Source organism: Mastomys coucha, unplaced genomic scaffold, assembly GCF_008632895.1.
Source record: "Mastomys coucha isolate ucsf_1 unplaced genomic scaffold, UCSF_Mcou_1 pScaffold18, whole genome shotgun sequence".
Classification (NCBI taxonomy): Eukaryota; Metazoa; Chordata; class Mammalia; order Rodentia; family Muridae; genus Mastomys; species Mastomys coucha.
Genome location: NW_022196900.1, coordinates 68,811,852 through 68,836,572, shown reverse-complemented (window position 1 = coordinate 68,836,572; position 24,721 = coordinate 68,811,852). Strand labels below are relative to the sequence as shown.

At 40.0% G+C, this 24,721-nt stretch overlaps 1 protein-coding gene across 2 annotated transcripts in view; it reads left to right on the top strand.

The window, feature by feature from the left end:
• The first annotated feature begins 5,567 nt into the window (after positions 1–5,567).
• Positions 5,568–24,721, top strand: part of Rnf11 (ring finger protein 11) — a 30,919-nt gene continuing 11,765 nt past the window's right edge. For both annotated transcript variants that reach the window (XR_004120984.1, XM_031378180.1), the window contains exons 1-2: positions 5,568–6,152; positions 23,673–23,842. Coding sequence is in view for 1 of the 2 variants with exons in the window: in XM_031378180.1 (XP_031234040.1) it covers positions 6,030–6,152; positions 23,673–23,842 (293 nt within the window). In the remaining variant the exon portion in view is untranslated. The remainder of the gene's footprint in view (positions 6,153–23,672; positions 23,843–24,721) is intronic.

Here is a 24,721-nt window from a genome sequence, read left to right as displayed (position 1 = left end):
ATGTAGCCCAATGGTAGAGTGCTTGCCCAATATGCATAAGACCCTATGTTTAACCCTTTGTTCTGCAAAGAAACAAGATTTTTCCATAGCTAATATACAGCCTTTAATTTTTTATTTTTCTACTTGGTTAATGTTTGTTAAGTCTCATTGTCTTCAGTGGTTGTTCCTCCAGGATCACAGCTGTGCTGGCAGCTGTGGCAGAACAGGACAGACTTGATTGGTGAGCAGTAGTTGTCATTGGTTTTTCCACCCTTGCAGTCCTTAGTCATTTTTAAGTGGAAGCCTTGCTGTGAGTCCTAGCTGGCCAGGATTTCCTGAGTCTGAGCAGTACTTCTGACTCAGCTTTCCCAATAGCAAGGAGTAAATGTGTGTGGATCACTTGTGCATGCCCAGCTTCTTAATCAGTTTAGACTTATTTCTAGCTCAGTCACATGCTGGTTGGCAACATTTGGGATTGGTTTTGTGTGCCTAGGGGTCATTATGGACCCAAACAACAGACTAAGTCAAGAATGAGAGGATATTATGAAATTGAGAGATGTGGTAAGCATGAGCTATATGGGGCTACAGCTGGTGTGGCACAGGACAGAGGCCAGGTGTGTGTGTGTGTGTGTGTGTGTGTGTGTGTGTGTGTGTGTGTATAACTAAGAGATGGTAAGCATGAGCTGTATGGGGCTGTAGCTGGTGTGGGTGTGGCACAGGATGGAGGCCTGGTATGTGTGTGTGTGTGTGTGTGTGTGTGTCCCCATACTGTGGTTGATGTGGAGGTCAGAGGACAACTGGCAATTAGTTTTCTTCCACCATGTGAGCTCTGGGGGTCAGTCTTGGTGGCACATGCCTTACCAGCTGAAACATCTTGCCAGCCTACCTGTTTTGAATAATAAAGACTTCAGATGTGGTAGAGATGTGCTCTGAGATAGATAGAGGCCAGTCCTTTAAGCTAACTGCTGGAAGTGGAAGCCACTGGGATAGGAGATTCAACCAAAACCTATGTATAAAACAAAGGAAATTCTTTGGGTTTACCAACTTTAGATGGTAGTGTTCCCTGAGTTTAGTGGAGTCAGAATCTCTGAGGTTAGCAGATCAGTGAAGAAGGGGTATAAGCCACTAATAGGGAGCTAACCTATTGTCCCACCCTAACTGGAGGCTATTACACATTGGTAGTTTAGCATTTTAAGGCAGGTACAAGATAGGCTTTAGAGTAGTAATCTAACACTGAACAAGCCAGCTAAACTTCCTTTATGAGTAGAAGTATTTTCTTCTTTTCTTTCTTTCTTTCCTTCCTTCTTCTTTCCTCTTCTTTTTTTTTTTTTTAAATTTATTTTGTTCTCGTTTCTTTTTTTTTTTTTTTTTTTTTTTTTTTTCGAGACAGGGCTTCTCTGTGTAGTCCTGGATGTTCTGGAACTCACTCTGTAGACCAGGCTGGCCTCAGGCATCTGCCTGCCTCTGCCTCCTAAGAGGTGACAAAAGGTGTTAGTCACCACTGCCAGCAGTATTTTCTAAAATGATGATAAAAAAGATAAGTGTATAGATCTACCTATAACAGCTGTTTTGAAGTACCATGTACTGTGCGTAGCCCTGCACTATACTAGAGGGCTAGTGGCACAGTAGCTGTGTTTACACTGGAGTTATGACAAATGCAGCCTTTATGTGTTGTGCTATGACCTTACAATGGCTGTGACATCATGAAGGTGATAGGAATTTTCAACCCATTGTGTTCTTATGGGATCATCGCGGATTACCAAGATCAATAACCACTTACCTTTTTTTTAAAAAAGGCTTATTTTTAATTGTGTTAGGGTATGTACATGTGTCTGAGTGTCCACAGAGGCCAGAAGAAGTTGTTGAATCCCCTGGAGCTAGAATAGCAGGCAGTTGTGAGCTGCCTGACTTGGGCATATAGGATCTGACCTCCAGTCCTCTGCAAGAGCAGTACATGCACTTACCAAGCTCTGACCCACCTCCCCAGCCCCAACCTACCTTTTTCTAAAAGTCTTCTGTCTCAGTGATGGTAGTGGTTCTAATACAGGGTCAATCTGTGTAGCCGACTTCTCAACATGTTAAATTGATAGCAGTTCTGTCTCCTGAGTTCTGGGATTGTAGACATGACTACTACACTAGCCTTCCAACTCCATTTTTCATTTTTTCATTTTTGTGTTTCCTGTTGTTTCTTCCCTTTCCCTTCCCTTCCCATCCATCCTCTCCATCCTCCTTTTCTTGTGTGTGTGTGTGTGTGTGTGTGTGTGTGTGTGTGTGTGTGTGTGTGTGGTGGGGTATGGCATGTGAGTGCTGTCTGTGCATACCACAGTGCATTTGCTGAAGTCAGATGACGAGTTTCAGGAGTCCATTCTTGCTTTCCATTTCATTGAGGCAGGTTCCTCCATGTCCCGCAGCTGTGTGCATACCCCAGCTAGCTAGCCCACCAGCTTTCTTGAGGCTGTCCTGTCTCTGCCTCTCATCTCACAGTAGGACTACTGGGATTATAAATTCCAAACACTGCATCTGGCTTTTACCCGGATTCCAGAACCAGAACCCATGTTGTCAGGCTCCTGTAGTTAGCATTTTTACCCAAGCAGTCATCTCCCAAGCCTCCTTCCCTCCCTCCCTCGCTCCCTCTCTCTCTCCCTCCCCCCTCCCTTTCTGAGATTGGGTAGCTTTATGTAGCTCAGGCTTGCCTTGAACTCATGCCAGACCTGAATATCAGGATTTAGGTGTGCACCACTGTACTTGGCTTCTGTTGTCTCTTTCTCATTTTTCTGTAGGTGCTGTTCCAAAATAATTCTCTCTGTGGTAATTTACAAAGTAACTAATGCCTGTCTAGAATTTCTGCCAAATGAGAGTGACTAATGTTTTAGTATTGTTCTCTAATTGAAGTGGCAGTGGGCTCAAAGAAACACACCACAGTTCTCTTACCAGGCACATGGGTCTAAAAGTGTACCTTTATGAAGAAGTGAGTATATCTTTAGATATCATTTATGATATATATGAAATGTATATGAACTTATAGGAACAAGGTAAGAAAAATATAAAACAAAAAAGCCCAGGTAGTGGTGGTGCACTTTAATCCCAGCATTCAGGAGGCAGAGGCAGGTGGACCTCTATGAGTTCAAGAACAGCCTGGTCTACAGAGTGAGTTCTAGGACAGCCAGAGCAACTCAGAGAACCTGTCTCAAAAAACCGAAACAAAGAAAGAATAAAGACAGAGTGCTGGACATGGGAGTTCACCTCTGTAATCCCAGCATTAGGAGGTTAAAAAGGCATAATGTGGAATTCCAGGCTCTCCTGGGCTTCTTTCTTAATGGAACTGAGGAGATATTGAGAAAGGGTTCTCATGTAGTCCAGGCTGGCCTGGAATTCACTCTACATCAGAGGATAATTCCAAACTCCTAATCTTCCTGCTTCTACCTCCCAAATTCTGGAATAACAAACAGTTTATATCACCCTGCCCAGCTCAAGGTTCTGTTTTGAAATGCATTGATTAGAGAAAGGGTGTGGTGGCACACACCTTTAGTCCTAGCATTTTAGAAATAGACAGGCAGATCTGAGTTTGAGGCTAGCCTGGTCTACATAGGGAGTTCCAGGACAGCCAGAGCTATGTAGTGAGATCCTGTCTTAAAAAAAAAAAAAAAAAAAGTTTTTGTTTGATTGAATATAGATTTTTTTTGAGGCAGAATTTTTTGTTTGTTTGTTTGCTCATTAAGTAGTACTGACTAGCCTTGAACTAGATATCTTTCTGTCTTGGCTCTAAGTGCTTGAATTACAGGCACTCAACGACACCCTTCTCTCTCTCTCTTTCTCCCTTTCTCTCTCTCTTTCTCTCTCTCTCTCTTTTTGTTCTTTCTTTTTTTTGGTTTTCATGACAGGGTTTCTTTGGGTAACCTTGGCTGTTCTGGAACTTATATTGCAGACCAGACTAGCCTGGAACTCACAGAGATCTGTCTGCTTTTTGCTTCCAGAGTGCTGAGATTAAAGGCATGCCTAGTTAAGACCCCCTCTGCTTTTAACATAGAGTTTGAGCTCACTTGATAGTGATTTTGTAGAATTTGGGTTTACAGGGACAATGTTTGGGATTTACCCATTAAACACAGTAGTATCTCTCAAAATCCCTTCTGACCCTCACCCAAATGAGATCATCAGAGTTTCCTACAAAATCAGGGGAGGGGGCCTCTAAGACTCTGTTTGTTGTTGCAGATGAGCCCAGGCTCTTTCAGGAAAAAGTCAGATTTTATAAATCAGTTGCTTTGGCACAGGGCCTGGCAATAATAATAAATCAGTAAATGGTGAATAAAAATGGGGATCAAAGTCAACTTCTTGCCTTCTTGATTAAAGAAATGACTGTGGAGAACACTCTCTTCTTTTTCTTCCCTTTGCATATGCTGTTTGAGCATTTGTTCACTCAACCTAGAAAAGATTCTACGTTAGGCAACATGCCAGGCCTTAAACAGGGAAGGGACAGAGAATTCAGCTTGATCAACCTGACAGAAAGGCACAGGGACTGGGAACTCTGAGCAGGTGACTAACCCAGACTGGGTCAAGGGAAATGGAATTGAATCCACGAAAGACTTATGGGAATAATGATTAGCCCATTAGGAGGTAAGAGGTCAGGAATAGGGTCCCCCCTCCCCTTTTTTCAAGACAGGATTTCTCTGTGTAGCCCTGGCTGTCCTAGAACTCAAAAAGATCCACTTCCCTCTGCCTGGGATTAAAGATTGAAGGCATGTTGGGGATTAAAGGCAAGTGCCACCATCCAGAGAGATAAGAGTTTCTTGTTTGTTTGTTTGTTTTTTGTTTTTTTTTGTTTGTTTGTTTTTAATGAGACAGGGTTTCTCTGTGTAGCCCTGGCTGTCCTGGAACTCACTCTGTAGACCAGGCTGGCCTCAAACTCAGAAATCCACCTGTCTCTGCCTCCCAAGTACCGGGATTAAAGGTGTGCGCGACTACTGCCCAGCTAAGAGATTTCTTAAGATTATTCTGTGGGTAGTATTGGGAATCCATTGGAGGTTTCAAAGGCAACCATATGTAAATATAAATATATATATTATATATTGAGATATATTATATATATGTCTCAACCATTCAAAGGGTAAGGTAGGGACAATGGTGAATACAAGGAGACTGAGAATCAACTGCAAATGTTAGTTTGAGAGATGATGGGTGGCGTGGCTTGAATTGGGAAGAAATGGATAATCCGATAATCTCTTGGTTGGGAGGTTGGGAGGGTAGGGCGTGCTCATTGTGAGTTTGGACTTTATTCTGAGAGGATAAAGGAGAAGGAAGCTATTTAAACACCTCAGCTATCTGCCTGGTCCATTCAGATTCGTGCTTACAGACATCACCCGGCAGACAGCGAGAAGAGTCTGAGGACACCGCGCAGGTAAGGGCCTCAGGTCGCAAGCCGGCTGCAGCCGTGATGTGTAGGGGCCGCCGGAGGCAGACGGCTGCGAGACGGACAAACAATCACCAAGCCTGGACCTTTAGAGCGGAGCCACGCAGCCCAGCCGGGCTTGGGGCCGGACCGCGGCGCCTGGGGCGGGGCCGGAGCACGCACGGCGGCATGACGTAGGCCTGGCCAGCCTCGTTCTGGCCACCGCCGCCGCGCCGAGGCGGAGTAGGATGAGGCCCCGGGCCGCGGCTCCAGCGTCGGCAGGGGCAACAGCAGCTGAGGCAGCAGCCGAGGCAGCCGCGACGGCCGCGCCCCCCGCTCCTGACCTGGATTAGGCCCAGCAGCCCGTGGCCGCCGCCGCCCCGCGGGGGGCGGGGTGGGGAAGCGCTCCGTCTCCCCGCCCCCGCCCCCCTCAGGTTCCAGAGGCGACCCCGGCGCAGCCCGCGGCCTAGCCTCGCGCCCCCTGCCCCGGGGGCTGGCATGAGCGGCCCCTCGGTGGCGCCGGGGCGCGGGGGAGCCGCCGCCTGAGCCCCGGGCCTGCCGCCTTGGACCCCGCGGCGCCGAGCGAGCTGACCGCCGAGCGTGCGAGAGACCGGGTCACAGCTTTCTTCCTCCCCCAGATCTCAAGCATACACCCCAGCCCCGGAAGATGGGGAACTGCCTCAAATCCCCGACTTCGGATGACATCTCCCTGCTTCACGAGTCTCAGTCCGACCGGGCTAGCTTTGGCGAGGGGACGGAGCCAGATCAGGAGCCGCCGCCGCCATATCAGGTAGGGAGGGTGTGTGTCGGCGTGCGAGAGGAGGCGACTCAGGCCCTCTGCCCTTGGCCTCCACGGCCTAGACTCGGGGGACCGGGAGGGGGGGAGGGGGCGTTGACCCCTCGGGGCTGGCCTCGAGGGTGTCTGCTGCCCGGTTCCCAAATGGAAAAGGGTCCTTCTTGGCATCCCCTTGGGCACGGGTTGAGGACGGTCTTCTGTCCTTGAGTTCAGGAATCAAGAGTATGTGATCTTATCCCTTTCGGTGTCTGAGGACTTGAGGATGACATGATTTTCCTGCCTTTATGTCTGAGTTGTGTGATTTTCTCATCAGACTGCCAACAGGATTATGGGTTTTGGGTAGCTTGTCCCCCCTCCCTCCCTTTTTGTGCTTTCGTATATGATCTTCCCCACTCTTTTGTTAATTGGCTCTGGTAGAATGCCTTTTTACCATCTACTTGGGAGGTGGAATTCCAAGTGGCGTTTTTTAGCCTCAGCTTCATGAAGAGTTACTTGTTTATATGTACATATGTGGTAATTTTAAGCTCCACCCCTGTGACACACCTTTTAAATAAGTTGACTTAATTAAAATTTGATTATCTTGAACTTGAGAGACCTTTCAACCTGACTTGGGAAATGCCATCTGTTACTTAAAGTTCTCTTTATCAAAGACTCCTGAATGGCTCTTTCTAAATGAGTAAACTTCTCAGGTGGCTTTGAATACAGTTCTTTAATATTTTCCTGAAGAGAGTTTAGTTTTCTAACTGTGCAGTCTCCTTTGATTTTTATGTGGTGACATCATTATCTAGTGTAGTGTTTTCTCAATCCTGTGTAAACCAGTTTCTCATCACGTGGCAAAAGTGATCATATGAGCTGATTTCCTGACCCCCTTGAGGGTCTTTTATGCATGTTAGTCAAGTCCAATCTTTATTGTAGCCTTGTAGAAACCTCTGTATTTCAGGCTTACCAAACCAGGCTGTCGACGGTTCTGTCTTTGCTCCAGCTGATCTTTATATTAAGAGCCCTTCCCCCAAGGTTGCCCAGGTGAACATCTAATCCTCTTTAAGGACTCAGCTCAAGTATCTAAAGTCCTGCCATTACCCTCTCTTCCTTCCTCCCTCCCTCCCTGAATTCCTGGATATGTCCCCCATGAACCTTCTACACATATAAGCAATACCATACTTATAATAATTTAGTGCTGTATGTTTGTTTAGGTAGTTGTCTCACCCTTGACATATGTGTTCTCCTCCCCTGTACAAGCTGAATTTGGGACAGTTTCCAGGTACTTTTTTATTCTCTAGCATCTGACTCATAGTAGATACTCAGTAACTGAGATACATGAAGAATAGCTTTGTCTTCAGTATTTCATGCAATTTCTGCCCCATAAAAATTAAGTATTGGCTATATTTATGTGGCCCATTTCTCCCGACATGTTTAAATTGCTTCAGGAGCAATTACTAATACTAAATGGAATATGGATATTTTATTAGTAATAGGAATTAAACTGAGAACATTCTAGCAAAACACTACTACAGAGCTATAACTTTGCTCTTTTTTTAAAAAAACTTAGAAACATTCTGTCCTTCTGCCTCAGCCTCAAAAGGTGGAATTAGAGGTGGGCCAATCTTTCAGGCTATCTTGCTGTTTTCCCATTCACTCTAGAATGTATTTATGTAGGTGACATGAGCAAACTTTCTTCCCCAAATCTGTTTCTTAGCCTCTTTCTAGGAAAATTGGGTATCTGACTCGCAGCTTTCTGTTGTTCTTACCATAATTTTAGAGTTATGGGAACTATATTTTTGTCCTTTCCAAAAGGACTAGATCATAATGATGGCTTTTGGTATTACCAGTACTTTTTTGGAATGTTATTTTTGACAATGGAAATTGTATTGTGGTTGCCTTTTCCTGAAATGAATGACCCAAATACTGATATGCAAAATTACTATGAATTGCAAGAAAATAGTTACTTTATTTGTTTTTGGTGGTTTTTTTGTTTTGTTTTGTTTTGTTTTTTTGTTTTTCGAGACAGGGTTTCTCTGTTTAGTACTGGCTGTCCTAGAACTCACTCTGTAGACCAGGCTGGCCTCGAACACAGAAATCCACCTGCCTCTGCCTCCCAAGTGCTGGGATTAAAGGTGTGTGCCACCACCGCCCAGCTGAAAATAGTTACTTTAAAATATAAGAACATAGCCTGGTCTACAGAGTGAGTTCCAGGACAGCCAGGGCTACACAGAGAAACCCTGTCTTGAAAAACCAAAAAAAAAAAAAAAAAGAACATAAAAAGAAATATTTAGCCTGGCATGGCTCATATCTGTCATCTTAGTACATGGAAGGCTGAGTCAGGAGAATTGCTGACAGTTGGAGGTTAGTGCTACATACTGAGTTCAGCACTGGTCTGGGCTATAGAATAAGACCCTATCTCAAGAGTTTTTAAAAGAAATCTGTAGAAATAATAACATCCCCCTGAAGTCTCTAATATATTGCAAGATTTGTTTTACAAGATTTGAGAAAGCATCAGTCCAAAGTAAATGATTTATAATATTTGGGCTTTTAAAAAGAAATAGTATATAATTAACATAAAAGCTATAGTAGTGTTGATTTGTTTTCTTAAAGAATAGGTGGTGGCACACACCTTTCTTCCCAGCACTCAGGAGGCAGAGGCAGGCAGATCTTTGAGTTTGAGGCCAGCCTGATCTACATTAAGACTACACAGAAACAAAAAACAAAACAAAAACCTGGCTGGGCATGCTACATCACCTTTCATTGCAGTACTAGGGAGGTGAAGGAAGGGCAGAAGTGGTGGATCTTGAGTTCCAGACAAGCTCAGTTTACATATCAGGTTCCAGTTAAAGGAGCATATTTTTTTTTTTTTCTCATGTGACAAGTACTTAAAACGTAGTTCTTGTATGTATAGTGTGCAGTATACAGATATACCAAGAGCTCTGCAAAGCAAAGGCCCAGTTATTTTTACTAACAGTAGCCAACAGACTTTATTTGGGCTTGAAAGTAAGTCCTGGGTTAGAAGTGTAGTAAAGTGGTTAGTGGTAAAGTACATGCTTAGTATGCCCTGGATCTTATATGAGGCACTAAACAAAACAGCTTGAAGTAAACACTATTATGACCAACATTTGCATGGAGCCCCTGTTTATTGTCTATTTCTCCTTTTGTTGTTCTTGCTGACTTCTTGTATTTTTTTCTTTAAAGATTTTTAAGACAGGGTCTTACTCTGAGACTCAAGCTTCTGACTTAGCCTCAGCCTCCTGAGTGAGATTACAGGTGTGAGCACCAAACCAGGTTCTGGTTTCTTTACTAATGTAGCTAGTTGAGCTGATTTCACCCTTCGATATACCAGGTAGCTAGAGTAACGATGGGACCACAATACTCCACTACTAAGCTCCTAGGTCCATAATAATTAGAATTTCTTACAATATTCTCAATTCTACATCAACTCTCCCCCTGGCCTTCTGACTAAGATAGTCTAGGTCAAAGACCGTTGCTCTGTTTGTTCCTATGACTGGATTACTCTCAAGGTTTCACTATAAATGGATGACTGATTCCCGTACCTTTATTTTTTGCTTTTTGTCCTGGGAGATATTTTGGATGGATGATTGTACTAGAGATCAAACACAGGGTCTCCAACATGCTTAGGCAAACACTACTACATGCCTGAAGCTTTTTTTTTTTTTTTTTTTTTTTTTTCATGTAGCCCAGGCTGGCTTTCAACTGGCTCTATAGCTGAAGATGGCCCTAAATAATCAAGTACAGGCCAGGCACAGAGTAACACACCTGTAATCTCAGACTCAGAGACTGAGGCACAGAGATTAGGGTTTCAGGGACATCTTAGGTTACCTGAGACTCTTGTCTCAAGGGAAAAAAATGAGCAAACCACCTAAAGCCATATGCCAATAAAATTAAATATAAGAATTGAATATAAGAAATTATATAAATATAAGTTTAAATAATTTTTTAAAGATTTATTTATTTTATATGTAAGTACACTGTAGCTGTCTTCAGACGCACCAGAAGAGGGCGTCAGATCTCATTACAGATGGTTGTGAGACACCATGTGGTTGCTGGGATTTGAACTCAGGACCTTCGGAAGAGCAGTCACTATTCTTAACCACTGAACCATCTCTCCAGCTCCGGTCTAAATAATTATTGATTAAAATAATTTTTATTTTTGTCCTACATCTTTATTGCCTGCCAGAAAGAATACATTTCATGAAAGAATGCTTGAAATCTGTGTGCTAATTTGAGGATGACATTCTGTTAAGGAGTTTATTATTCACTAAATATACATAGATTGGTGCATCTCAGTTTTATAGTATATTTATAGATTGCCCTGACTTGTATTGATTCATCTTACAGTTTTGATGGTATAAGTAATGCACAATAGACTGTACTCTGAATTTTGATTTTTTTTTCCCCCTAGACTTGTGAGATAACATCTCAGCAGATTTTTGGTTTTCCTTTGTTCTAAGACAAGGTCTTTATGTATTTAAAGCCTGCTTAGAATACACCGTAAAGCCTTGTCTGACCTTGACCTCTTTCGGTAGCTTCCCAAGTGCTGAAATTATAGGTTTGTACCACCACACCCTGCTCTGTTACTTTTGTGATGCTAGAGGTACCACCAATTAACTCTTTCAGCCAGGGTATCACAGGGATACTTTAAAAACAGATACTTTTGAACTGTACTGTGTTGCTAAGCTATGATGTTGGTAGGGAAGATAACACTAAATCTTTCATCCTAAGGATATTTTCGACTTACAGTGGTTTTATTGGGGTTAACTCCACTATAAAGCAAGGAACATCTTTAGTTTGAAATGGTTGTTTTGGAGACAGGGTCTCTTAATGTGTAGTCCAGGCTGGCCTTGGACTAACAGATACCCCTTCCTTTGCCTCCTAGTACTGGGATTAAAGACTCATATGCCACCACGCCTGGCTCCATCTTACTTTTTGAGATAGGTTCTCTCACTCAACCTGGACCTTGGCTGAGCTGGCTGGCCAAAGAGCTCCAAGGATCTACTTGTCTCTGCCTTCCCAGTACTGAGATTGCAATGTAATGTGCTTTCTGTAATGTGCTTCCCTGTGCTCTGCTTTATTTGGCTTGGTGCTGGTGATCCTAACTTGGGCTCTCATAATATGAACTGCTACCACAACCCCTGAATAAGGCTTTCTTTAAAGTACATTTTTTTTGTTATTAAAAGGCTTAGTCTAGGGTTTTGAGAGATGGTACAATGGTTTAAAAAAGTCTTTACAGAGGGTCCAGATTTGGTTTCTAGCACCTGTGGGTCACAATTGCCTATAACAGTTTCAGGTTATCCAATGCTCTCTTCTGTATTTGGCATACAAACGCATATGAACAATTTTTGAAAAAAATCAAGTTTGCGCTATATACTTACTAAAAGTAACTAGACCATCAGGACTGGAGAGAATGACTCAGCAGTTAAGAGCACTTGGCAGTTCCTGCAGAAGACTACTACCCACACTGTGCCTCACAAGGGTCTTTTCTAGTCTCTTTTTTTTTTTTCCATGTGTGTGGTGTGCATGCATAAAATAGATTTTGCTAAGTTGCCTTTGTTTGGTTATGTAGAGCAGATAGCAGCCTAGAAGGAAGGTATGTACTACCATGCTCAGTTTAGTTGTTAGTAATCTTGTAATTTTTGATTTTCCAAATCAACTTCCTCAAATGAGAATTATATATTAAACATTTCAAGTTCTCATTGTTGTGATAATACCTACTGTAATACAATAAACCCACTGTAAATATTGTAGACATGCAGGAGATAGAAACAAGTTTAAGGCCAACATTTATGACATCAGACTTTGTTTAAAACAAAAAATCCAAATATTTACTCCCGGTGAATATTTGACTGACTAGTATAAAAGTATGCCATATTCTCCAGTATTGTGATCAACTTGAGATCCTCATCAATTCCTGCAACAATACCTTAATTGATGTCCTCTCTACCCTCTCCCTTCCCCCTTGCCCCAGATCAGATTCTTTGTGGATCAATCCTTGGTGCTTCTTCATGACTAATCACTGATCTCTAAGCACTCAGAGTTATGGTTTCATTCTGCCTTTGTAGCCCTTTGTACCCCTGTATTTTCTTTTATATAACTTGTATTCCAATTAGACTGAACAGTTAATGTCAGTTCTCTGGCTCTGATTTGTGTGTTGCAGGGGGAGGGGGTATTGGGAATCTCAATATGTAGACCAGGCTGGCTGCTAAGAGGTACAGAAGTCCACCTGCCTCTGCTGGGATTAAAGACTTAGACAATCACTCTGTTCTGTTTTGTCTTGTTTAATAAAAATCGTGTGCCTGTATGTACAACTTTGAGTGTGTGGCATACGTATGATAATCAGGATAACTTTGCAGGGGTCTCCTTCTATCATGGAAGAATAGAACTCAGGTCTTCAGGCTTGCATGTTTGGCCCCGAGCACCATTACCTGCAAGCTGGCTCAGGCTCCTGGCTTTTATTTGTAACACTTGTTGAAATTTCTGTGTCTGACTTTGAGCTGAGTCATTAAGAGTAGCACTGTCAATGTTGACAGTTTATTTTAGAGCTAATAATAGAGTAATATAAGGAGATGGGGCAATGAGATGAGTTACTTGGTATGAAAAATTTGGTTTTTAGATCTCAAAGTTTTCAAAAAACTTGATATAGGACAGTTTTTGTTTTGTTTGGTTTGTTTTTCAATGGGGGTGTGGTTCTCTGTAGCCCTATTGGAACTCATTTTATGGACCAAGGCTGGCCTCAAAGAGGTTCACCTACTTCTGCCTCCCAGTTGTGCTAGGATCAGAGGTATTTGAGAACATGTCCAGTAGATTATATCTGCTTGTGAAAAGGTCTTAAGTACCTCAGGCTGGCTTTGAACTTGAAATATAGCTGGGGATAACCTCCAACTCCTGTTCATTCTGACTCCACCTTCCAGATGCTAGGATTATAGGCAAACACCATGCCCAACATGATTCTGGTTTTTATATTTGTTTTTTTGTTTTAAATAAAATAAGATTTGACAGGTCCTGGCTGACCTGGAGCTTGCTATATAGAACAGTCTAGCCTTAAAGAGTTGTGTGCCCCTCTCTTTCATATTTCATACTGCTGGGATTAAAGGTATGCAAACGCCACACACAGACACACACACAGGAGAGGGAGTGGGAGAAAGAAATGATACCTTTCTTGTTTTCTGAGTATGTGTCTTCCAAGTAATGCCTTCAAATACAGAAATTAGAGATGACTGGTTTCTATTCCTGTATTCAGAGAAATTACCAAGTAATTGCTATGCAGGTATATCTAGCCTCTGACATGTTGACATCTACAAATGTGTTGAACCACATACATGTCCTATGAAATGTGGCCATGAGATGCAGGTTGGACAAACCTGGTTTAGTGGGTGTACAGTTTTGGAGGTGTCTACTGGTAATGATTAAATGTAATATTACTAAATTATAAACTTAAGTGATATTAAGGTGGTAATCTCATGTATTTTAAAACAGAAAGTGGGAAAATTCTGATCTAAAAAATTAGTCACCATGCTACTTAATTAGTAAGTATAGTATTTTCAGATTCTTTTTTTTTTTTTAATTCATGTTGCTATGTGTGTTGGCGCCTATGGGATCTAGAAGAGTTTAGATCCCTTATAGCTGGAGTTGGTTGTGAGCAGGCTGATGTAGGTTCTGGGAACTTAACTCTTGTCTTCTGAAAGAACATTGTGTGTGTTCTTAAATGTAGAACCATATCTCCAGTCTTACAAACATATCTTTTAATTAACTAGCCTGATGTGTGCTCTCAGGGGACAGATAAGTAATTATCTTAATAATTAATTTAGAAAGTATATAATAAAGTGTGGAAATGAAGAGAACATCCCTCCAAATATATTTCTCAGATTTTTTAAAATTTCTGAATATTAAAAAATCATTCATATTTGGTGTTGGTTGGGAGTCATGTCAAAAAACTTGTAGGAGTTGGTTCTCTTATGTGGGTCTGGAGGATCATCATGCTCATATCCACTAGCCCACATGTAGCTTCTCTCAGTGGGTTATGTGTTAGGCACCAAGGAAAAAGGAGAAGTGATACATCCCTTCTTTCAAGTTACTTTCAAGGAACTAGCTGACATTTTAGTTAAGATGTAGGAGATAAGGCTAGTATGAAATTATTAGTACTAAATTGTTTATATTAAGCTTTAATTTTTTTTTTTAGATTATTCTGTGTATGAGTGTATAGCCTGCATGCATATGTTTGTTTCACATGCATAACTGTTGGATTCCCTGAAACTGGGGTTACAGATGTTTGTGAGCCACCTTGTATAGGTGCTGGGAATGGAACCTAGGTCATTTGTGAGAGCACCAGGTGTTTTTGCTAAGCCATCTCTAGGCCTTTTGATGTCTGTATAGCTATAAGATAGAACTATGAATGTGCTTTTTTGCTGATAAAGGCTTCCAGTGAAATCTTACTTGGAACCTTACTATAAAAGTAAATAAAGTTGAAGTGCCTCATTAGATGGGAGCTTAGATTAGCTTACAGTTGAAAGAATTATCAGTGGAAGACCTGAGTTAGAATTAAGGGAGGTGTTGAATCATGTACAGTTAAAGTATATACATAAATGGAGATATGGCTTAAGTTGGACTTCCATCCAGTACCACATGTACTGGATGGAACTGGTATGCTGGTACTATTTGGATCACTTAACTACCCTTTGGCTTTGATGCATGGCATGTTTGAGGCCAGCCTAGACTAGGCCAGCCTGAACTACATGAGAGTCTGCCTCCAAACAAATTAAACAAGTAGGCACTTTGAAATGGTATTAATTTTTGCCATGTAATGCTAAGAAAAAGGAAAACCTGAGAAGCTTTACTAGCTGCTAGAACATAAAGATAATTCTTTCCCAGTTCTTAGCATATGACCAACACTTCTATCTTTTGCTATTTTAAATAATATGTTTTTAATGCATCAAATATTTGTTGACTGTTTTGTGGTATCTAAGACTGAATCCTAAGGCCTTGAATGTCAGGCAAACACTATACTGCTAAGCTGCCATTGTTGTACCATTAAACATTTGAAGTATTTTATTACTATAAATTTTCTTGGGAATGACTGGATTATTACTGTTTTTTTTAATATTTATTTGCTTATTTGGGAGGATATGGCACATGCCACAGTGCATATGTGGAGGTCAAGATAACTTGTAGAAGTTCTCTTAACTACCATGTATGATCTAGAACTCAAATTCAAGTAGTTGAAGAAAGGCTAGGAATGGTGACACATGGCTTTAATCCCAGCACTTGGGAGACAGAGATCTTAGTGAATTCCAGGGCAGCTAGGGCTATGTAGAAAGACCCTGTCTAAAAAGTTTAAAATGCAATTGTATTTTGTATTAAATCAGCAATAATAAGCATGTCCCAGAAAAACAAACCTACTTTTTTTTTTTTAAAGATATAATTTCACTGTATAGCCCAAGGTGGGCTAGAACTAAGGGAGCTTGTTTTGCTCCAGTCTTGAAACAATACAGTCCCAATACAGTCTTTCTGTATTGGGATTACAGGAGTGCAGAACCATGCTCCTGAAAGCCTAACTTTTTAAAACTTGTTTCATTTAATCCTTTCATGTTCATACATTGATAATTCTGTTAATTAGGTTATAGCTTTCTTAAGTCATGAAATGAATCAGTATTGATTTGAGCTACTAGATATCTCTTGTCAGCTCACTAAATTATTTCCTTTTTCAAGTGAATATTAAATCATTTTATGTTGACTCTTAATTCTTTCATTACATCCTCTTTCTTGAATAAAATATTTCCATAGAATAATAGTTTTCTTGGGTGGATAGAGGAGTACTTTCAGTGATACAATATATTGCTTAATACTTAATCCTAGCACTTTAGAAGAGGGCTAGGAGTTTAAAGGCCATCCTAAGCTTGGGCATGGCAGTGCACACCTTTAATCTGGGAGGTAGAGGCAGACTAAGAGTTTTAGGCTAGCCTGGTCTACGTAGGCAGGGTTATATACAGTAAGACCTTGTATTTAGGGGCTGGAGAGATGGCTCAGTGGTTAAGAACACTACTCTTTCAGAGGTCCTGAGTTCAATTCCCAGCCACCACATGGTGGCTCACAACCATCTGTAATGGGATCAGATGCCCTCTTCTGGTGTGTCTGAAGACAGTTGCTGTGTACTTGTATGTATAAATAAATAAATAAATAAATAAATAAATAAATAAAATGCTTTAAAAAAAAAAAAGACCTTGTATTTGAATGGGGAGGTGGTGGTTAGAGAAATGACTCAGTAGGTTAAGAGCATTTGTTGTTCTTTGAGAGGACCAGAATACATTTTCCAGAATCCATGTTGGGCAGTTTTCAATTATCTGTAACTCCAGTACCCACATGTATAAACCCACACATAGACATATGATAGACATATGTTGTGGTAATTAAATATTTGATCTCTATCTGGGTTTCTACCCTGCCTTAGATCATTCAGTTCCCAAATAAGAGACACAATTTTTATATTTTTATAAGCCTTTAATGTACTACAGCTGGGCAGATATCTACCCTCTGAGCTATTAGAATCTACTTCCCTATTAATAACCCCAAGGTGAACTTGCCATGTTCCACCTGAACAGCTCTTAACTCCAGTTGGCCAGCCCTCATGGCCATGTTTTCATGATTCATCTACCCCATGGTGTCTTCTCTCTTTCTCTTCCTACCCCATGGTTCTCCTCCAGCCTCAAACCTGGGAACTGAAACCCCACCTCCCTCTCTTCTGCACAGCTATATAGGCTTATTAGGAGTTTGAGATTAAGGAGCAAGGTCACATAGCATCCATCTTGATGTACTTGAGAAATCTCTTGGCTCTGAGGCAACCAGGGCCAGTATTTAGCATTACAGTACATAGCAAACATACTAAACCTCAACAGGAATATATACACATAATTTGATAATATATTTATTATAACTGAGGCTTATAGAGCTTAAGCAATTTATACTTTGTATGTTTGTTACATTTAATGTTTATTATTATTATTATTATTATTATTATTATTATTAATATTATTATTCACAGTTATTTAGGTGATACATCAATGTTGGGGTGGCAAACTTGGGTTCCAAAGCTTGGTGGCAAGCAGCTTTTCCTGACTGAACCATCTAATTATATATAGTTATATATATATATATACATATATATATATACATATATATGTGTGTGTGTGATATATATATGCATATATATATATATGACATGTATATATGCAAGGTATGAGCAAGGCATGGTTCAATCTTAAGACTGTCATTTGACTGTCCCCACCTTTGTGACAATGCTTTTTCTTTGAATACCAAAGGCAATTAAAGTCAGGTACAAATGAAAAAAATTTTATTAAAATAATTATATTCTCACTTTAGCTCTTTCCATGTTGCCCTCCTGCCCCATCTCAAATTCTTAACCTCTTTATTATTGTTAAATATATATACATATATAGGTATATCCATATATATGTGTGTGTATATATATAGAGATTATATATGCACACATATCTATATAAATATAGGTATATATCTATATGTACATCATGTATAAATACAACCCTCTGAGTGAGTGTTGCATATATATATATATACATGCATACATATGTATATATAATATATATGTATATATACATATGAACATATGTGTGTAATATACATATATGTGTATATATATACATATATATACATACACACATATGAGTGGTTTCAGGGCTGATCTTTTGGAGTTGGATAACCAATTAGGGGGCTCATCCTTGGAAGACATTCTCTTTATCAGCTGTCAAAAGTTGCCTATAGTTTCTTGTCAAGTGTCGAGGGTTGATGAGAATTTCCCTTCCATGTTAGCATGTCTATTTAATAATTTTCAACTGATAGCAGTAATATATCTACATGTCCACATAAAAAGTGAAACTGAGCCAGGCAGTGGTTGGCTCACATCTTTAATCCCAGCACTCAGTAGGCCAAGGGAGGAGCATCTTTTGAGTTCAAGACCAGTCAGAACTACATAGAGAAATAACTGTCTCGAAAACAAACAACAAAAAAACAAAAAGCTCTATATACCTAAATGTAAGAGCTACATTTAGGGGTCTGGTAGGTGTGCTGTTTTATTATGTGAGTTCGAATATAGACTGGGCCACAGAAAACTAAAACCGAACTATAAAAATCAAACAGTACAACTCAGAAAATACAGTCTCTTCTTGACCTTGGGTAGATAGAACTTAGATCTGATACCAGAAGCTCAAATGGCCAAAATATGTTTGTCTCATCAAAATTAAAAACTTGTGCCTTGGACTGGACTTGTAGCTCAATGGGAGAGTGCTTGACTGGCATGTTCAAAATCCTGGGTAAGGTCCAGCAAAAGAAAAACATGTATTTCAAAGAATAGGTGAAAAGATCCATAGGAGGCAAGAAAATATTTGCAAGTCATTTCTCTAGACAGTGGTATTTGGCCTATTTAAGAAAAAATTAAAAAGCCTAATTTTTAAAAAGGACAGTCAGGAAACTAAAAGATGTTAGCTATTCACAATCAGCTAACATTTCACACCTACAAGAGTGACTAAAATAAAATGACTTGGAAGTTTTGGTGATGGGGAGAAAACTGGGATTCATTCATTCCTGGTGTAAATTCAAAGAGGTGCCCATGCTTTGAAAATTTTCATTCCTGAGTTTGTACCAGAGAAATGTCTAAAGCCTTAACTAAATCTTCAGAATCCTGTGATTTTTATATAGGCTCTAAATGGAAACAACCCAAGTGTCTACCAAAGACTATGCAAATTGTGGTATATCCAGAGGATGGAATAGCAAAAAAACCCAAATAAATAAAAAATGTTCTAATACATTCTGGAGTATAGATGAACTTTGAAAGCATTCTGAGTGAATGGTCTGCCACAAAACAGTTGTTTTTTTGGTGTCTCCCCCATCCCCTTTGAAACAGTATCTCACACTGTAGCCCAAGTTGGCCTAGAATTCACTATGCTCAGGCAGGGCTTGAACTCATATTAATCCTGCTTCTTCGGGCTTCTGGCTACTAGAGTGGAAGGCATGAGCCACTATGCCAGACAAAAGATCATATAGTAGTATAATTGTGTCTACAGAAAATGCTCAAAATAGGCAAGTCTATAAATACAGGTAATGAATACAGGATTTCTTTTAATGGGGGGTCAAAATCCTCTAAAATTAACTGATTATATAATTCTATGAATATGAAAACCTACAAAATAGTACTTATGTGCTTGAAGGGAGATGCTTAAGTGCATTTGCTTTGTTTTGTGTGGAAAGGGAACTAGGGATAGGGTTGGGAGTAGGTGAGGACAAGACAACATTCCAAAGTAAATTCTCTCCTTTACCATGTGTTTCCTAGATATACTGGGTCTAACAGACTTAGTGACAAGCTCCTTTACCTGTTGGACCATCTCTCTAGTTCTGAGAAATTAGTTTTAGATAGGGTCTCACTGTGTACTTCTGTTCTGGAACACACTATATATATAGACTCAGAGATTTGTCTGCCTTTGCCTCCCAAGTGCTGGGATTAAAGGTATACACACCACCATACCTGGCTACAATTTAAAAACAACAACAACAAAAAATGTCTGTGGGTATTTCACAAGAGTGCAGAGACCTTCAGAGGTCAGCATTATATTTCCTGGTGTTGCAGGCAGTTGTGACTGACCCCTCCCCTCTACCACCCAAAATGGATAGTGGAAGCTATCTTCTTGCATGTACTCAGAATCTTAATTGATGAGCCACTTCTCTAGCTCCCTGAATTTAATAAAATGGGGGCCGAGGATATAGTTTAGCGTGAAGCTTGGAGTGTGAGGATGTGTTGGACCCTAATTCTTATAGAATATGGCAGCGCGTGACTAATCTCAGCAACTCTAGAAGTAGAAGGATCAGGAATTTCATCCTTGGCTACAAAATAAGCCTTCAATACCAGTTTATCTCCCTGGGTGGAGTGCTCTTTTTCAGACATGCAGGCCACTCTGGGTTATACTATCAGTAATATATAAAGTAATATGTCTCATAGATAATACATAGATGACATGTAGGCTTTTATTTAGTTCTCCATTTGTCATTTGGGAACTACAATTTTGTTTTGTTGGGGTTCTTCTCCCACCCTTTTATGATCAAAGTTAATCATCTGAACTAAAACATACACCGAGACCAGCTATTTCAAATCTTCCTTTTTATGGCCTTAACTGTAAGTCTGGCAAAATTTAGAGAAAATATTCCCAGTAAGAGACTGCAGCTGGAGAGGGGGTGTGGCCAATAGCCGCCTGTTAAGGCTGTAAGGAGAAAAATCAAGAGTGAGTTCTTACTTCCTACTGGCTGAAAATATCCAGCTGTTGGTGACAGGCTGCATTCTTTAGTAGTGACTTTATTTTTCCTTCACCACAAGCCAGACTTGTACTATTTCCAGCCTTGGATATTATTTAGGCATGTCTCTCACTGCATTGTTTTAGTTTCGGAAATTGTATCATATTCCCTTATTTGAATAAACAGCTTTTGAGAGCAGGGTCTCCTTGTAACTCAGTTGTTCTTAGACTTGCTGGGTAGCCAAGGATGATTTTGAACCTCTGATTCTCCTGCCTTCGCCTGAATTGCTGGGGTTACAGGTGTATTCTACCATGCTGGTATTGAATCCAGCTTTAATAGTGAGGACACATTTACTTTTGGGATGTGGGTGGGGCAGGAGTTGAGACAAGGTCTCTTTATGTAGACTGGGCTGCCTTGGAATTCAATGTAGACTAGCCTCAAACTCTTGCTTCTGCTTCCCAATTGCTAGGATTAAAGGCACTAAATACAGAAATATAAATTTTTAAATTTTTGTTTCTTTCCTGGCTTATGTTAAGATTAGGGCCCAAGAATATTTTAGAATTTTTCGACCCACTTGTCAGAACTGAGGGGTAAATATCTAACCCATTACCATACTGTTTTCTGTTCACTGTATATTGTGTTTTCTAAAGGAAGATTTTAATCACCATAATGTTTTCTTTTTTTAATTTATTTATTATTATAAATGAGTACACTATAGCTGTCTTCAGACACACCAGAAGAGGGCATCAGATTTCATTACAGGTGGTTGTGAGCCAGCATATGGTTGCTGGGATTTGAACTCATGACCTTCAGAAGAGCAGTTGGTGCTCTTACCCGCAGAGCAGTTGATGCTCTTACCCGCTGAGCCATCTTACCAGCCCCCACCATACTGTTTTCTGTTCATTGTATATTGTGTTTTCTAAAGGAAGATTTTAATTTAAAATTATTTCTTTAGGGCAAAAACTTTTCAGTACCTTTCCATCCATGTAGATGGGAAACTAAACAAAGCATTAAGGAAAATATCGTTTTGAAATATATTTGCTTCTCAGATTATGAGATCCATATTACCTCAGAATTTGGATTTGTAGAACAAATCCAAATCTGTTTCCTATCAATGATAAATGATGGTTTGATAAGACTTTTTAATCCAGTGCTTGGGAAGCTAGAGCAAAATGTCAACATGGGCTTACATATCAAGACCCTGCCTTTTTGTTTTGTTTTGTTTTTTGTTTTTCAAGATAGGGTTTTTTTGTATAGCCCTAGCTATCCTGGAACTCACTCTGTAGACCAGACTGGCCTCAAACTCAGAAATCCTCCCACCTCTGCCTCCCAGATGCTGGGATTAAAGGCGTGTGCCACCACCATGATTTTTTTTTTTTTTGTGGGGGGTATAAAAACATTAAGTAATATGCTAAAATTATATTTAAGTGCCAGGTCTGAAATTCTATGAAATGCATTTCTTTTTTCCATTATTCTGTCATTAACCTAGAGTCAGCATGGAAATTCTCAGTTGAGAAGGTTGTAGAAGAAACACAAATATAGTTTGGTTTTGGACCCAAGTTAAATCTAAAACAGTAAGCCAAGTATTGTCGTTTAGAGGAGAACTAACTGATTGTAATTTGTATCAGTTTTTTTTCCCCTTTGCTTTTATTATGCCTTAGTCTAAATCATTCTTATCATAACATGTTATAAAATTCTGAAATGTGATAGATAGGAGTGCTGTAAATTTTCAGGAATGTGTTTTGTAATATTTGAGTTCGAATTATGTGCCTGGGCACAGATAATTGCTGTATTAGTCCAAATGCAATGAACTATCTTTGTATTCATAGAGATGGTTACAGCCAGTGTACTCAAATAGTCAGTCTTTAAGTATGTTGGCCTCTATCTCTACTGGTGTTTTATGTGTAAAAAGACTCTTGTTGAAGGTGTTTCTGTTAATCAGTCTAGATTTCTTACCTAGTTTATAATTATCTTTTTTGTGCTGTTTCCTTGTACATAGGAAATGATTAATTGGTAAACATTTAAGGTTTATATTGAAGTAGGAGGCGGTGGCAGAGTGAGCACCAATATTAGTCACTCCTAAAAATATACTTTCAAAACAAAACCAAAAGACTCAGTGTTGTGGCTTGAACTCAAGCTTTAATTAGATATTTAACAATGGGCTAAAGATTCAGGAAATATTTGATAACAATAAACTGAAATGAAACCCAGAGGAAAGTAAATGGGTCACTATACTTGTAGTTATTATTAGGTAACATTTTAGTAGACTGTTTACATCCTATCAGATGTTTTATACAGAGGAGCAGAGTCTGTGCCAAGGGAGTTTGCTTTTAATTCCAGTAGAGGCAGGTGGATAACCCCTGTCTGCATAGAGAGCCCTTGGCTTAAAAGAAACTGGAACAAATACCAATATAGTCCTTGTCATAAGTGATTGTATAAATTTACTTTCACTATAGTTCAGTGAATCTTTAATTTCTTGAGTCAAGGTCTCAATGTATAGCTCAGGCTGGCCTCAGAAGGCCTTGATTCTTCAGTCTCTTTATCCACAGTGTTGGGATTTAAGGTGTGTGAAAACACATCTGGCTCTTTTGAAATGCGTGTTCTGAGTAGCAGAGTTGTAATCCTAGCTGATACATACTTAAGCATTCATGTGTAATGTGTAAGAATGACACGTAAAATTCCTATTTATCTTTCACAGTGACCCTCATTAAACATGAGTTGATGCACAGATGTTAAATAACCTGGTCAAGACTTTTGGGGGCCAGGAGGATAATTGAGACAGGGTTTCTCTGTGTAGACCAGGCTGGCCTCTAGCTCACAGAGATCTACCTGCCTCTGCCTCTGCCTCCACCTCCCAAGTGCTGGGATAAAAGGCGTGTGCCACTACCGCCCAGTTTGTACATTAGTAAGAGGGACAATCTTTTTATCTGTAAACCATGAAATTTACTTACTAAATATAAAACTTGGAAAAAGTGTGTCTTTAAGATGAATTTGCCAACATTATCAGTTATCATGATTAAAGGGTCACACTCATATTAGATAAATGTCTAAAGTCAGTGTGATATACTACTCCATTTATCCAACCTCCCACTTATCTAAGGACCCACTTTCCTTCCCTGACTTAAGTAAGCAAGCTAATTTAATACACCCTAGAAAATAGGTTTTAAAATCAATTGTTTGTTGCACTTTTGTATTTAGGAACAAGTTCCCGTTCCCATCTATCATCCGACACCTAGCCAGACTCGGCTAGCAACTCAGCTGACTGAAGAGGAACAAATTAGAATAGCTCAAAGAATAGGCCTTATACAGCATCTGCCTAAAGGAGTTTATGACCCTGGAAGAGATGGATCAGAAAAAAAGATCCGAGAGTAAGTAGTAATTTTATGTATTTTACAGATTTGTGTGTAGTTGTGGGTTTGCATTTTTTTCCTATGATACTGGAGATTGAACCTAGGACCTTGTGCCAGTGTTCCACTAAGCCTTATTTCCAACTAGAAATGTTAGCTTTTGGAATTTGCTTTTTTCTCATGTACTTTAGGAAGCCTATGGAATTCTGTATTGGAAAACCTGAGTTAAATATAACAAAGGAGAATTCCTGCATGCTGCTAGTTGTCTATTTATGACAGTTAATAGTTAAAATCATTTATCTATTTCTGGTAGCTTTGTTTTATCAGTTCTCCAAGGAGTTAACCCTTTGTAAAAATAGGAGTTAAACCTCTTTTAAACTCTGAGCTAATTAAAGGTCCTAGGCATTTTATACACACACCACCACCACCCTGCTCCACTCCCTCCACTAGAGTTTTAGGCATAAAATGTTTACTGTAGTCTTAACTGAGGGGCGAAAATCTATAATTGTAGAGGTAGAGTTGAGTAACTTAGGATTCAGAAATACTTAGCCAGGGGTGGATGCACACCTTTAGTCCCAGTATTTTGGAGGTAGAGGCAGATGGATTTCTGAGGTCAGCCTGGCCTACACAGCCATCTCTAGGACAGCCAGGACTACATAGAGAAACCCTGTCTCAGAGGGGAAAAAAGGGGTAAAAAATACTTTTTAGGGTATATGGCTGTCTTATTTATTTTTCTCACTAATAAAATAACTGAAACTAAAATAAAGGAGAAAGAGTTTATTCTGACTCATGAGTTCATGGAACTCTGGTCTATCTTTGTGGGAAAGGCCTGGCAACAAGACTTTACTCTTATCTGTGTTGATGGGTCTGTGAGGTAGCTGCTCACATTGTGCTAACAAG